Genomic DNA, 14,685 nt, shown 5'->3' on the forward strand with positions numbered 1-14,685 from the left:
CACAAAACTTACGGACATTACAGTCAGACAACTTACGGACATTACTGTTACTTAGAATAGATTATTAACATTAAAGTCACACAATTTATGGACATGACAGTCACTTAGGTTATGAACAATTAAGTCACACAACTTACGGACATTACCGTTACTTAGAATATGTCACTTAGGTTATGGACATTAAAGTTACACGAGTTATGGACATAAAAATTGCTCACATTTTTAAATTTGTTAATTTTAAAGTCACATACATTATAAACAATAAATGCCGACAGGCTGTGGATATTATGGTATAATGTAATAAAAGACGCCTTGGTAATAGGGATAAAAGATACACTAGTGATGGAGTTCAGATACACATATCATGCCTATTATAGTATTAATGACACAGAAAGTTCTGTAATTAAATTTGAAGTATTTGAGTTTGTAGAAGAACTTGACCTTTGACCTAGATGGGTGACATTGAAGTTACCAATTCACTATTTCAAACGTTCAGCTGTATGAGATACATTACATATGAGATATTAAGTATGTGAAAGAAGTTCTAACGAAGTTATAGTGTATATTGAATGAGCGCTTTTGACCCATATATTTGACCTTTGACCTTGAAGGATGACCTTGACCTTTCACCACTCAAAATGTGCAGCTCAATGAGATACACATGCATGCCAAATATCAAGTTGATATCTTCAATATTGCAAAAGTTATAGCAAACAAGCCAGCCAACAAACAAACAAACCAACAGTCAGGGCAAAACATGTCCCCCAGTATAAATTCAAATAATTTGAAAAAAAAATGAAGAAAAAAAAGCTGCCTGCTTTTATATCATGTTTGTTTACATTTTGAGCATTTTTTTATCAGTAATGTAAATGTGTTAACTCTTAATCTATTTCAATCAATCCTCCCTGGTTAAGTGAAAAAGTGCTTGACTGCAGAACCATAGGTTCAGCTTTAAGAAAGAATCAAACTATTTGTCCCTTTAAATGTATATTATACAATAAATTATATTTTTTAAAGAAAAAAAGCTTCCTGCTTTTATATCATGTTTGTTTAAATTGTGAGCATTTTTTTATCAGTAATATAAATGTGTTAACTCTTAATCTATTTCAATCAATCCTCCCTGGTTAAGTGACACAGTGCTTGACTGCAGAACCATAGGTTCAGCTATAAGAAAGAATCAAACGATTTATCACTTTAAATGAATATTATACAAAAATTATATTTAAGCAATTGAACAATTTAGTAAATAACATCAAAAACTTAACTTATTCTGTTGTTGTCAACAACAACACTAACCCATTTTCTCTATATAAAGTTTAAATTATCTCGATAGTTTTGATATGAAAAAATGCGTTAAAGGATTCTTGTTTTTAAGCATTATTGCGTGTTTTGTATGTTATCATAAATAGTGTAATTTCTGATAGGTCTACCTTTCACAATAAGTTTATAATTTCCAATATGTCTCAATATCAAATGACAATACATAGACAACAGTAAAATGTTATAGAAATTAAAAGCATAAAAAAAATGTGTAACAAATCTGGATATAAGCTAGTCCATATGGCTGTTTTTCTTAAGCCTTCTATGCTTCAAGTGGCTTGTATTTCAAATTTGAAACTAGAAATGTTTCACAGACACAGATGGGCATAAAATCACAGTAAATGTTGATACCCTATGAATGGAAACAATGGATAACAGACATTTATCGTTTGTCTTTGTTCAAGTTGCTGATCTTCTTAATAATGAGATGTGTTTTTCTCATCCAAAGAATGCCGTTGTTCTTCCTGCTTTTTGCCATGGCCAACTGTACTTCTTTGTTTCTAGGTGTTATGCCAGAATCCAAATAAGTCTTAAAATACTCCTTTATTTCAGCAACTTCGTCTACACTCCATTTTTGTCTTGTGTTGGTTTTGACCACACGCCTTCTCTTCTTAGGCGGGGTGTCATCTTCACTGTCATCTGAAGACAATTCGTTTTCCCTGAAAATTGAAATTTAGTCTTGTTAACCTGGCCCAAAACAATAATCACAAAATTGTCCATCTAAAGTCTCATTAACTTGTCACCTTGAAAACAGTCTCACAAAGATTGTCCATAATGGAGTCACATTATACTTTAAAATGGTCAGAAACAAGTCTCATAAAAAATGTTTATCTGGTGTCACAAAAGTCTCTCAGAATTGCCATCTGGAGTCACCTTAATCTGTCCATTAAGAAGTCTCTTAAACCTTGCCTGAACAGGTTGTCCATCTGGAGTCACCTTAACTTGTCCATTGAGAAGTCTCTAAAACCTTGCCTAAACAGGTATCACAAAATTGTCCATTTGGAGTCACCTTTACCTGTCCATTCAGAAGTCTCTTAAATCTTGCCTAAACAGGTTCTGCACCTTGAGTCACCTTAACTTGTCCATTTAGAAGTCTCTTAAAATTTGCCTAAACAGGTATCACAAAATTGTCCATCTGGAGACACCTTAACCTGTCCATTTAGAAGTCTCTTAAACCTTGCCTAAACAGGTATCACAAAATTGTCCATCTGGAGTCACATTAACTTGTCCATTTAGAAGTCTCTTAAACCTTGCCTAAACAGGTATCACAAAATTGTCCATCTGGAGTCACCTTAACATGCCCATTTAGAAATCTCTTAAAACTTGCCTAAACAGGTATCACAAAATTGTCCATCTGGAGTCACATTAACTTGTCCATTTAGAAGTCTCTTAAACCTTGCCTAAACAGGTATCACAAAATTGTCCATCTGGAGTCACCTTAACATGTCCATTAAGAAATCTCTTAAAACTTGCCTAAACAGGTTCTCCACCTTAGTCACCTTAACTTGTCCATTTAGAAGTCTCTTTAACCTTGCCTAAACCAGGGCAACAGATAAGGTTCGTTTTATCATTTTTACGATTTGTATTTGACAGAAAACGAATTGAAATTAAAAATCAATCGTTTAGAAAACGATTATGAAATTGGAAAACGAATTGGAATCTATTCTTCGTCGTTTTAGTTTTTTTCTGTTTTCTGCCGTACCGCGTTTAATTATGATAAGTGAATTGAAACATTTAGTGCGGCGGTAATATTTTCATTTAGTTTATAGAAACCGTTTTGGGCCTGTCTCAATATAAAAAGTTACTTCTGCCGAAATAAGTTCGGGAAAATGTTCTCTGTCAAACGCGGACGGGTTAGGACACTTTCATTAACGGCGTGCGCGCCCAATATTTTACAATTCGTAACGAGACCCAAACCGTTGGAAAAAGACATTGGGAAGAGTATACTATCAGAAAGCGGGTGGTGACAGATTCTGAAATATTCGGCTCAAAACACTGCTGCGATTCCGTATCTCAATAACATTGTGATTTCAACTGGCTTGTTATTGATGGAGAGGGTTTGGCAATGTGATTTTACTCTGAGACTGAAAGGCAGGAGTGTTGAAACTGGTTGAAACAAAATGACTCCATCATCAATTTGTCAACATATAATTAATTCTAATATTTACAAACAACCATTGTCACTGTGAATTTATAACGACTTAATTGGAATAAAAATTGCTGCGAATTATCAATATCCAAAAATGAAGCGCTAATCTGATCCAGAAACATATGTACGTTTTGATCAATTTGTAAAAAAAAACAAAAAACTAATTGACTACTAGTTTTGAGGGAAAAAACACACTAATTATAACAAAAAGCTTGCAGTGAAAACTAATTGACCCAAAATCTTATCTGTTGCCCTGCTAAACAGGTATCACAAAATTGTCCATCTGGAGTCACATTTATCATTGCTTTTGGGATTATGTAAACCTGGTCCCAAACAATAATCTCACAAAATTGTTTACCTGAGGTCATATGTAGTATACACAAAATTGTCCATATGAAGTCCTAGTAACCTGTACATACTGCATTGATTGATCGAGTTGGAGTTTATTTCATAAAGCCGAGCATAAAGTACATAACATTCGGCAAATTGCATGTCTTAACGGGAGTTACACCAGTTAAAAATTATTTGGGGCAATGTAAAGAGGGTAACATTATTTTTAAAGGATCTTTTAACAATAAGTTTTTTGCCTACAGCAGATGGCGAATCAGCTTATCCTGTTTCAACTTCACTTCCACTGTTGTATTCTATAGGTGTTGCGATGTCATTTCAGTTCACTGCATCTGACTCTGCGACTGCATCAGGCTCTTGGTTCATACTTTGATGCTCAGCTAGCAGTTCTGAGAAAGAGGATAAGATTTTCTTACATACGGGTCATAGTTTGAACAAACTTGGTAAAGGGTCTTTAGTTAATGATATCTACCAACTTGTGAGATTTGTAAAGATTATTTATACAAGTCTTTGTAAAAATGCAAATAATGTCATGGTGAACAATAAGGTTTTTGACACAGACAGTCAATCAAATATTGAAAAACAGATTGGGCAATTATTATATCACCCAAATCAAAGATTGATCGGTTGTAAAAATGTCTCTGCCTAAGCCACAAGTGATTTATTTAGGGCTTATTTGGGTCCAAATTCGGCCCCATTCCCATGGTCAAAAGGTATATATGTTTCCCATTTAATAACTCTAAAATTCCCCTCTCAATGTAAGCTCTATTTGAAAAAAAAGTTGACTAACTTTGGACAAAAACTGACCAAACTGCAAGTTTTGTTATGTTTCCAGCTAGTTTCATCAAATTAAGTTTGAGAATAATATAATTCATCAGTTGTAGCAAAGTATTTTTTAATTTCATAACAAAATAGAACATTAAGATGTTATCCTGAATATACAAATATTTCCCACAATTGACTTGAAATTCCCCATCGAATGGGCCCCGCCACCTTTCCCCAATGGTGAAAAAACTAACTGGCTACAATAACAAATATGCTTGTTTGCTATTGTCGACCCATGACTGCTAGGGTTTTAAAAAAAAATCTTACCGGATACATCAATGTCCTCCAAGTTTTTTCCTTTAAACTTTCCTGTTAAATTCAGATCCTGTATCATCAGAAGCTTTGAGATGTAGACCCTTTCTACCATGCCAGACATCTGTCTGTATGCTGTGTTGTGGACTGACTTTGTATGGCCTAGGTGCTTGCATACCCAATCCGACTGGTACTTATCTAGACCCATGAGCTGAAAAACAATAACAATATTGTCAAAATCCTACGTTGAGGTGGGTCATCATTGCAATATGAAATAGTTCATATAGCACAAATCAGGAGAACTTTCTGGATCAACATCCCATTTAAATCGAGATAAAATATGGGGTATGAATTCTGAAAATTAACACCTGCTGAAGATTTATAAGGGCATAACAATTGAATAAAGGCATAACACACAATTCTTACTTGTGTTAGTGTTGCCATGTATTTCCTCATCGAAACACTAGTTATTCTGGCAGGTGCCTTCAATGTTACTTCATCACATACACTTTTAAGGCTGTCGTATGCACGCACATACTGGGTACCTAGGGAAAAAAGAATGCTTATTAAGTATACTCATTGGAGAAAAAATATATGACAAGATGACCATTATGACCCTAAATAACTTATCTGAGATAATTGACAAAGGTACAATAGTAAATTTGGAAAAAGAAAGGACAATTTTTGTTTTTACTGCTTAAAGACATTGTAAAACATGCCTTTCAAAAGACATTGTATTACAGTACAGACTTTACAAAAGTTATAAAATAATGCAGGTTGGGAATAATGCCAATCCAAAAATAACTAAGAACTCCTTTCAAAAAGAGCCAGTTAGTTCGACCGGCACTTTTCCAAAATATGCCGGTCCGACACATTTTTCACCGGACATGTGTTGGACCAACATGTTTGTTAGACCTTGAATAATACTTCCATTCGGCAAAATTGTCAAGACTGAGTCCGGCTATCCGGTAATTTTTCTGACCTCTAATAGTTTGTTCTCAATTTTCTAGTTTTTCATATTGAAATCATTATCAAATTCTGTACTACAGATAGCCTATTTGGAAAGCAAAAATCTCAAAACCATACTACAGACACCAGACAATATGCCCGACAAATTTTCCTAGCCTGTCAGACAGAGATGTTTGTTTTTTTGAGTATCTGCTATTGGATATAACAAACACTTTTACGAAAGATTTAACCTAATGACCTATCGGTCTGGATTTTACGTCATTTTTAACTGTATTTGTCATATTACGGTGGTCAGTTAATGTCATCGCACAAGATTCCTGTGCTAGCTTAGCCCATCTAAGCAGTTAACCAGTACAACTTGCACATACACATGCCAGAAACAGACAGCTGCCCTACATTTTCAGAGGTAGGGGGTGAATGGCCTTAGAAATTATTTCGTTACCAAATCACCACATAAGCATGTAGCTGAGGAACGAACTCACGACCCCTGAATTGGTTATCTGATGCTCTACAAACTGAGCTACAGGACCTACTTTTGACCCAAGTCGTCCTTACCTCTGTTTGCAAACAGGTATTTGTTGCATCTCTGCACCCCTGCAGCCTCTCTAACTTCCGCATTTGTGATAAATTCCAGTGGTTTATTGGCATCCTGTGGTACTATGACTGGCACGGCTGCCCCCCGCTGAAGTATAAAATATAACATAGAAGCAGAGTAATTAAACAGGACAAAAAAGGACTCAAGTACATGTGTTCAACTTTCTTTCTTATTGCTTACTGACATGACCACTCATAGGCATATTCTCTGAAAGATTATCAATTGGGGTCACACCAAAGGATTTGAAGGAGAATCATAATGGAAAATGTATTGGTCATCAGAATTGTCTTTCCAAGGCATTTTTATTGAATGCCTACATTATAAAGTTTGGCCAAGAAATAACAAAATTTCAAGAAAAAATGTAAATAGGCTGTCATTGGACTAAACAAAATAGCATATCTATAGTGTTTGCATAGTACATATATTTGTAGCACAGAATGAGCAGGTAAAAATATAGATACACAAAAATGCAAAATGAAATGTGGTGTGTTTTCATAGTTAAGTGTAAGTCTTTCAAGCACTGCCTCATACGTTGCAATGGAACTTCAAAGGCTGGTATTACATATTTCCATGTTGATACAAAAGGTTTACATTTTACCTTTCCTCTGATCATCACAAGATCTTGGGTTTTGAGAAGGTGTTTCTCAACTTCCGTAAGGTCTTTTGAGATGGACTCATCCAAGTCGCTTAGACTGCTGCTTCTCTGTAGGTAGCTTTGGAGGCTACAAAAGAGTTATTTTTGTCCAAGCTGAGTGAACAAAAGGTATCTCTTACAGCATACTCAACTATTTTAATTGTTGTGTAATATTCATCTCGGAGAAAAACATTTTCAGATCCAGGTTGCGCAAAACACTATTAATTTTGGAAAAAGTAATAGTATTGGAAAATGACTCTTTTGAAACACTAAGCCAACATCCACACACCATGCAGATGATCAAATGAAAAATTACAAAGACTTTTTCGTTGAAAAGTAAAGCTAAAAAATAAAAATGATCACATACCATCATCTGAAAAACTTATCCCATCATCAACCCTATGTAACCTTAAACTCAAAAATATGCTTTATGGGTTATTAATTTTATAAACTTACTTCAAGACCTCTAGTTCTCCAGAGCGCCGCTTGTTAAACAACAGAAGTCTGGTCTGGCAGAGTTGGACTATTCTCGCATAATTCTCTGGGGTCATTTTCGTGTTCTCAAGTTCATTTACAAGATGTCTTGTTAATTTCTCCACATCATCAGGGGCTGGTACCTCCTTTGTTTCTGTCAGTCTTCTTGTCTGGAGAACTGTTCTTGCTACTTTGTAACCCTTTCACCCCATTCAATTTCCATTATTTTCAGGAAGCGTTTACATTGTTTTATTTCATTGGAAACCACATCACTTGCGCTCAGCAGATATGCATACTTTGCATTTAGAAGTCTTCTAATGTCATATTTGAGCTTGATTGCATTTGAAGGCGCTCTCAAATCCTCCATATCATCCATATGCGGCATACCAACAGCTAGAGAAGCAGTTACAAAGTCATGAAACTTTGAAGGCATTAGGAAGTCCCACATAGTCTCACAAGTGACTTCATTCTCCTCTGATTTAGTTTGCAGTTGTTGAGCTTTAAGGGCAATCAGCAATCTGGCACAAAGCCTCATACGTCCGCTGGCGTAGTACTTTCTCTTTTCATTGTTGTCTATGTTTCGACGCAGCCAACTTTCCCCAAGACTTAGAATGAGAACGTCATTTTTGGCAGTCCTAGAGCATTCATCGTCCTTCATGATTCTATAAACTTCATCCAACATCATTTTGGACGGTTTTCCTACAACATGACCAGCTAATATTTGAGCGGTGATCACAAGATCTTTCTTTCCCATCCCTCTTTTCTCTCCCTTTGCACATGTTCTGAAATGCTTCTTCAATCCCGATAAAAGCATCCATTCTCTACAATTCACACATGGCCCATACTTGGTGATGTCCAATGTTTTCTCATTAGATTTTCGTGCAATAATCAGCTCTCCCTTTTTCTGATTAACAACATCCCTGTTGTGTTGGTCATCACCCAACTTTCTGAGGGATGAAAAGTCTGGCTGGGTTTTCTTTAGTTCATGTCTGACTTCCGATATATTCCTGTGTGTTTTCATGTGAACAGGAATGTGCAAGAACAACTCTTTACAATAGTAACATGCATGGTAGTTGTTGTAAACTCTGGAATGTTTCTTCTTATATGCTTGTCCACTTACTGAGTTTGCTTTCTTTAATTGCTTTCTGATATATATTTCTGGGTATTCAGAGTCCCTCAAAATGTCATTATCTGTTACCTCCCCCCTTTTCTTAGATTTAGAGTATCCTGCATCATCATCACTATTATCGCTGCCCTGCTCCATGTCACTATGTTCCTCGCTTGCTGAACCTTCAAGGGAAAACATACGTGAGACCAATGTTTTGGACACAAGTTTATGAGACTTTATTATGGACATGTTACGGTGACTTCAGGTACCAACAGATGGTCGGAACCTTCTGCCCTCCCAAACAGGGCCTTGACACAGGATTTTTTGTGTCACAGTGACCTTTACCTTTGAACTAGTGACCTAAATTTTAAAAGGGGTCATCTACTGTCCAAGCCCGATGCCTATGCGAAATATCAAGTTAATCGGTCAATTCGTTGACAGTAATTGATCAGAAACAATTTTCACACTTATTGTGACAGTGACCTTTTGACCTAGTAAAACTATCTACTGTCCAAGGCCAATACACTTGTGAAGTATCAAGTCAATCGGTCAATTCATAAACGAGTTAATGATTGGAAACGATTTTCACACTTATTGTTACAGTGACCTTGGACTGTAGCAATAATATATGAATGACAAGCTAATATTGCAAGGATGTTCAATAAGTGTCCGTCTTTTAACCTGAAGTCATTAAATAATTAAAATGTGTTCTGAAATTGTCACGCATACGAGTTCAATTTAACCCATTTATGCCTTGCGTCTACAAAAAAGGCCTAGGCAAACAGCGAAGACCCAGATAGGTACAATAGGGGTCATCTACTGTCCAAGGCCAATGCACATGGAAGGTATCAAGACAATCCAGCGATTTGTTTCCTTCTTTATAAAGAACCGGTAAACGGCACTTTCCCAATTACGAAAAAACTACAAAATTCCCACTTGCTGTCCAATAAATTCCCAATTAAAGGTAAAAAAAAAAAAAAAAAAAAAAAAAATTGTGTTATTTTTTTTTGGAAAATGCAACATTTTGTTACTTTCCCTATGCAGCTCTATGACTTGAACCTAGGTAAATATAATATTGACAGCTTGAAAACACTTAGTTATCAATTTTAAAGTATTTGGGAGCAAAAAATCAATTTCCCAAATTGAGGTTTTCACGATTCGATTTTCCCCAATTTTGAGGTTTTCACAACTCATTTTTCCCTATTGGACCGGTACTTTTCCCAATTGGACAAAAAAAATCACTGCAATCGGTCAATCTGTTCCCAAGTAATTGATCGAAAACGATCTGGTCTACCGGCAGACCGACCGACATCCAGCAAAACAATATATCCCCTCTTCTTCGAAGGGGGGCATAACTATTAACACAGTCACTTCAGATCTCAGTTTCTTGTTTACTTAAAGAAGGTTTAACTTACTGCCAGAGTTGGATACATGGTCTGATGCAGGGTCTTGCTCTTGTTCCGGCTCAGGCTCAAACTCTGATTCAGAGTTGAGTTCACGTTCAGGGATACTCTTACAAGGAGGTCCCTCATTTTCCGAACCTGCAAGGGCAAGCATATGTAAGACCCATGATTTTGGACACAAGTTTATGAGACTTCATAATGGACATGTTATGGTGACTTCAGGTCCCAACAGATTGACATATCTGCAAGTGATTATGATGTTCAGACGATAGGGATGTAAGTTTCAACTAAACTATTAACACAGTCACTTCAGATCTCAGTTTCTTGATTACTTAAAGAAGTTTTTACTTACTGCCACAGTTTGATACATGGTCTGATGCAGGGTCTTGCTTTTGTTCCGGCTCAGACTCAAACTCTGATTCAGAGTGGAGTTCACGTTCAGGTATACTCTTACAAGGAGGTCCCTCATTTTCCGAACCTGCAAGGGCAAGCATATGTAAGACCCATGATTTTGGACACAAGTTTATGAGACTTCATAATGGACATGGTATGGTGACTTCAGGTACCAACAGATTGACAAATCTGCAAGTGATTATGATGTTGAGACCATAAGGATGTAAGTTTCAACTAAACTATTAACACAGTCACTTCAGATCTCAGTTTCTTGATTACTTAAAGAAGTTTTTACTTACTGCCAGAGTTGGATACATGGTCTGATGCAGGGTCTTGCTCTTGTTCCGGCTCAGGCTCAAACTCTGATTCAGAGTGGAGTTCACGTTCAGGGATACTCTTACAGGGACGTTCCTCATTTCCTGAACCTTCAAGGGCAAGCATATGTAAGACCAATGATTTTGGGCACAAGTTTATTAGAATTCTTAAAGGACATGTTATAGTGACTTCAGGTACTATCTGATGGACATATCTGCAAGTGACAATAAATTAATAAGGTGGAAAGATTCATAATTACCCAATCATTTCACTTTGTTTGAAGCATACTAGCCTGAATTTATTTTTATTTGTGAAATTCCTGCATGTTAATCAGGGGTTTTTCTGCACTGTCTGCGCCTCCGGGAAACGGAGGCATTCCCAAAAGCAAACGGACCCATTCCCAACTGGATCTTGATTACATATTTCCCAATTCCCCCCAATTTTTTTTTTCTTCAAAATCGTAAAAAGTAAACATAATTTATATCGAAAGAGTGACTTCCCTTCATCCGCGACGTAATAAAGCCTTTAGCGACTCAGAAAAAGTTCAATCTTCATCAAATACATTCAAATATGACAAATAAACTTTGAACATGCCCAATATTGCATGTGTATATATAAAGAAGACAAAATAACAAATAAAAACAAATTTATTTGTTTAACCACTGACTTATTTAAGCATGATACATTCACAATGTTTTCCCAAAATGAGCCGTTTCATCGAAGCAAAAATTCCCAAAATGGACAATTTTGTCAATAATTTTTTTTCCAATTTGGTCCGACTCCTTTGCCCAAAATAGGCAGTAAAACCCCTGTTAATGCAAATTTAACAAGGGACAAAATTGTCACAAAACCAGGTTTTCAATTTGAAACAGCTTCTCTGCTGACTAATTTTTACTGGTGTCGAAGTTTAGTTTAAACTAGAGCTTTGTCACAAACGTGACGTATATCCCACATGCGGCATTGACACGGAATATTTTGCATGCTGTCTTCACAAAACAAGAGAAGCGAATTATGGCGATTTTTAAGAATTATTATGCCATCATCATGTATGGCCATTTTGACCTTTGCACTCTTGAATTCTTCCACATGACACGCCGTCCAATGAGTGTTAAGAAAATCAATGTACAGTCATTTTAAAATCTCACAATGAATGACATAGTTATGGCCCGGACAAGATCATTTATGGCCATTTTTGACATTTGAACTCAAAGTGTGACCTTGACCTTGGAGATATCGACGTACTTCTTTCGCATGACACACCGTCCAATGATGGTGAACAAATATGCCAAATGATTTTAAAATCTCACAATGAACGACATAGTAATGGCCCGGACAAGCTCATTTATGGCCTTTTTTTACCTTTGAACTCCAAGTGTGACCTTGACCTTGGAGATATCGACATACTTCTTTCACATGACACACCATCCAATGATGGTGAACAAATGTACCAAGTCATTTTAAAATCTAACGATAAATGACATAGTTATGGTCCGGACAAACTTTGTTCCGCCCGCAGACATTCACCAATCTAATAACCAGTTTTTTCCTTCAGAAAACCTGGTTAAAACCACTGAACAGGGCTTATGTAAAATGTATAAAATGTACTACACTGTTTACACAAGAGTCACTGCAGCTCTCTTCTAGTTTCCTAATTATTTTTTTTAATTACTTAAAAGGAAAGAAGTTTGCAAATTTAGTTTGTGCACACTTATTGCAGTGATTGAACCAGACCCTAAAAGGGACAGGGGGCATGGACCTGACCTACATGTAGAAAGGGCCTATTTTTCATATTCATTTTTTGACAAGTTTGTATGTATGGTTTTACGGCACCTAAAATGAAAGATGATTAGGGTTATCTTGGTTGTTACAAATTTTGAAAGCAACACCAAGGGTCAAAACAACCTCACGTGCTGGAGCTACGAGATGCCTTGACTCCAAATTGTAAAATCCTTTTAGTCGCCTTTTACGATCATGGCAAGGATAAATGGTGACTTGATTCTGATGCTTCTATCATAGAAGGCAGCCCTTCAGCCACAAGGGTCAATATCCTTTAAAGAACTTGTTGAAGACGCATTAATAAAAAGCTTAATATTTATACGTGCCTTGTGCCCATTTGATGTCATCTTGTGCCCATTTGATGTCATCTTTAAATGCCTGTAGCGTTCCCTTTCTATTTTTAAGAGCAACTGAAAAGAGAATTACATGTATATATCAATTTATTAGATGACCTGCCTGTTGCAGTCAAAATAATCATATCATTTTTTAAGGAAAAAGCACATTAAAGGGTTCAGTGATAAGTGAAACACCCTTTAGGGAAAGATCTAGAATCCCAAAAGGTACATACTGCTTTAATATAAAAAGGAGCAGGTTTGAAATTTTGATCAGACAATGGGATTTGCTTGTTATCAGCTATATCCATGGTATCCATTAGTCAAATGCATGCAATTAAGGGTTTTTAGCTCATCTGCTTAATTTGTTATTGAAGATTAGGCAAAATGAAATAACGTTTGAAAAGATATTCATAATGTCCTTGTTGACCATCCCAGAGGGGCAGGAGGGTGTAAACAAAGTGGGGCAGGGTGCAGCACCCTCCTATTTTGCTCTAGATCTTTCCCTACCCCTTTGACTTTAGCTGGATTTTACTGGTAATGACCAGTCTTCATGCTAACCCCAGCCCCACAGCCCAGGGCTAGTGATACGTAATTAGGGCTTTAAAATTTCATGATTTATATTGTTGGACAAGTGACTACATGTAGTTTAATCTGTTTCTATTAATGCATAATTGATTGTGGCTGGTGGTTCAAAATTGCTTACATGTAGACAGAAGTCATATATTTTGCTGTTTGGAATAAACCTGTTTTTGCTACATCAAAGTTCCTTAAGCAAGTTTTGCTGTACGTCTTTCTTTTTGAAAAGCACAACTTCCGTGCACTGTCCATTACATGGTCTTTAATTAACATATATAATATGAATATATACTTGTACTGTTTTTTCAACTCTTCTGCACAAATTTAGCCACATTCCATACCAAAGAATCTTCAATTACATGTCCAAGATTATGTGACTACAAAGTCCCGATGTAAAGGACGCAGAAACTAATTGATGTGACTCTATAAAAACATTTTTTAATCGTTTATTTTCGCAGCCACACACATTTATACTAATAATGTGTCTCGTGCTGTATTGTGCTGTTTTGTACTGTTTCGGCAATCGGTCACTTGCCATAAATAAAGGACAAACTAATTGTTTGTAATAAGATTTCAATACTGCTCCAGCAGGTGGAGTTTCACTTCTTTATATTTTATTGGCTAGATGATGTGACTATAAAGTAACTTTATCATAAGCACAAAAGCTATCATATGAATACATTTTAATCTTTTAAAAATGTTTTTGCAGCCACACAAATTTGGACACTGTCTATAATAATGTGTCTTTAATTGCATGTCCAAGATAATGTGACTAGAAAGCAACTTATCATGGACACAAAAGCTATCATATGAAAATATTTATAGATCTGTTAAAAATGGTTTTGCAGCCACACAAATTTGGACACAGTCACTGTCTATAATAATGTGTCTTTAACTACATGACCAAGATAATGTGACTAGAAAGCCCCTATATTATGGATGTTGAAACTAATTCATGTGACTTTAAAATAAACATCATTTTTTGCAGCCACACAAATTTGGATACTCCATAATAATGTGTCTTAAATTGCATGTCCAAGATTATGTGACTAGAAAGCCACTATATTTATATGGTCAAAAAGGCTATCACATTTATTTATCTTTTTAAACTCGTTGCAGCTTCACAAATATTAACACTGTCCATAATAATGTGTCTTTAAATAAGTATTTAAGATTATGTGACTGGAAAGCCACTTTATTATGGACAAAAAAA

The 14,685-nt window shown here is 35.9% G+C and overlaps 1 protein-coding gene across 1 annotated transcript; it reads right to left on the reverse strand.

Annotated features, from left to right (window-relative positions):
- Positions 1–6,650: 6,650 nt before the first annotated feature.
- Positions 6,651–7,734, reverse strand: LOC127878471 (uncharacterized). Its single transcript, XM_052424997.1, has 3 exons — positions 7,549–7,734; positions 7,057–7,180; positions 6,651–6,665 (listed from the first exon to the last, which is right to left on the reverse strand). Exons 1-3 carry the CDS (start codon positions 7,641–7,643, stop codon positions 6,651–6,653), a joined length of 234 nt encoding a protein of 77 aa, XP_052280957.1. The 5' UTR covers positions 7,644–7,734.
- Between the last annotated feature and the right edge of the window lie 6,951 nt (positions 7,735–14,685).

This window comes from Dreissena polymorpha, chromosome 4, assembly GCF_020536995.1.
Source record: "Dreissena polymorpha isolate Duluth1 chromosome 4, UMN_Dpol_1.0, whole genome shotgun sequence".
NCBI classification, from domain to species: domain Eukaryota; kingdom Metazoa; phylum Mollusca; class Bivalvia; order Myida; family Dreissenidae; genus Dreissena; species Dreissena polymorpha.

Bases quoted from the DNA above. Each gene is read 5' to 3' on its own strand.
- LOC127878471 (XM_052424997.1), bottom strand. From the start codon at position 7,643: ATGACCCCAGAGAATTATGCGAGAATAGTCCAACTCTGCCAGACCAGA. The intron at 7,181-7,548 runs GTAAGTTTATAA...ACTCTTTTGTAG, and splicing joins GGAGAACTAGAGGTCTTGAA to CCTCCAAAGCTACCTACAGA.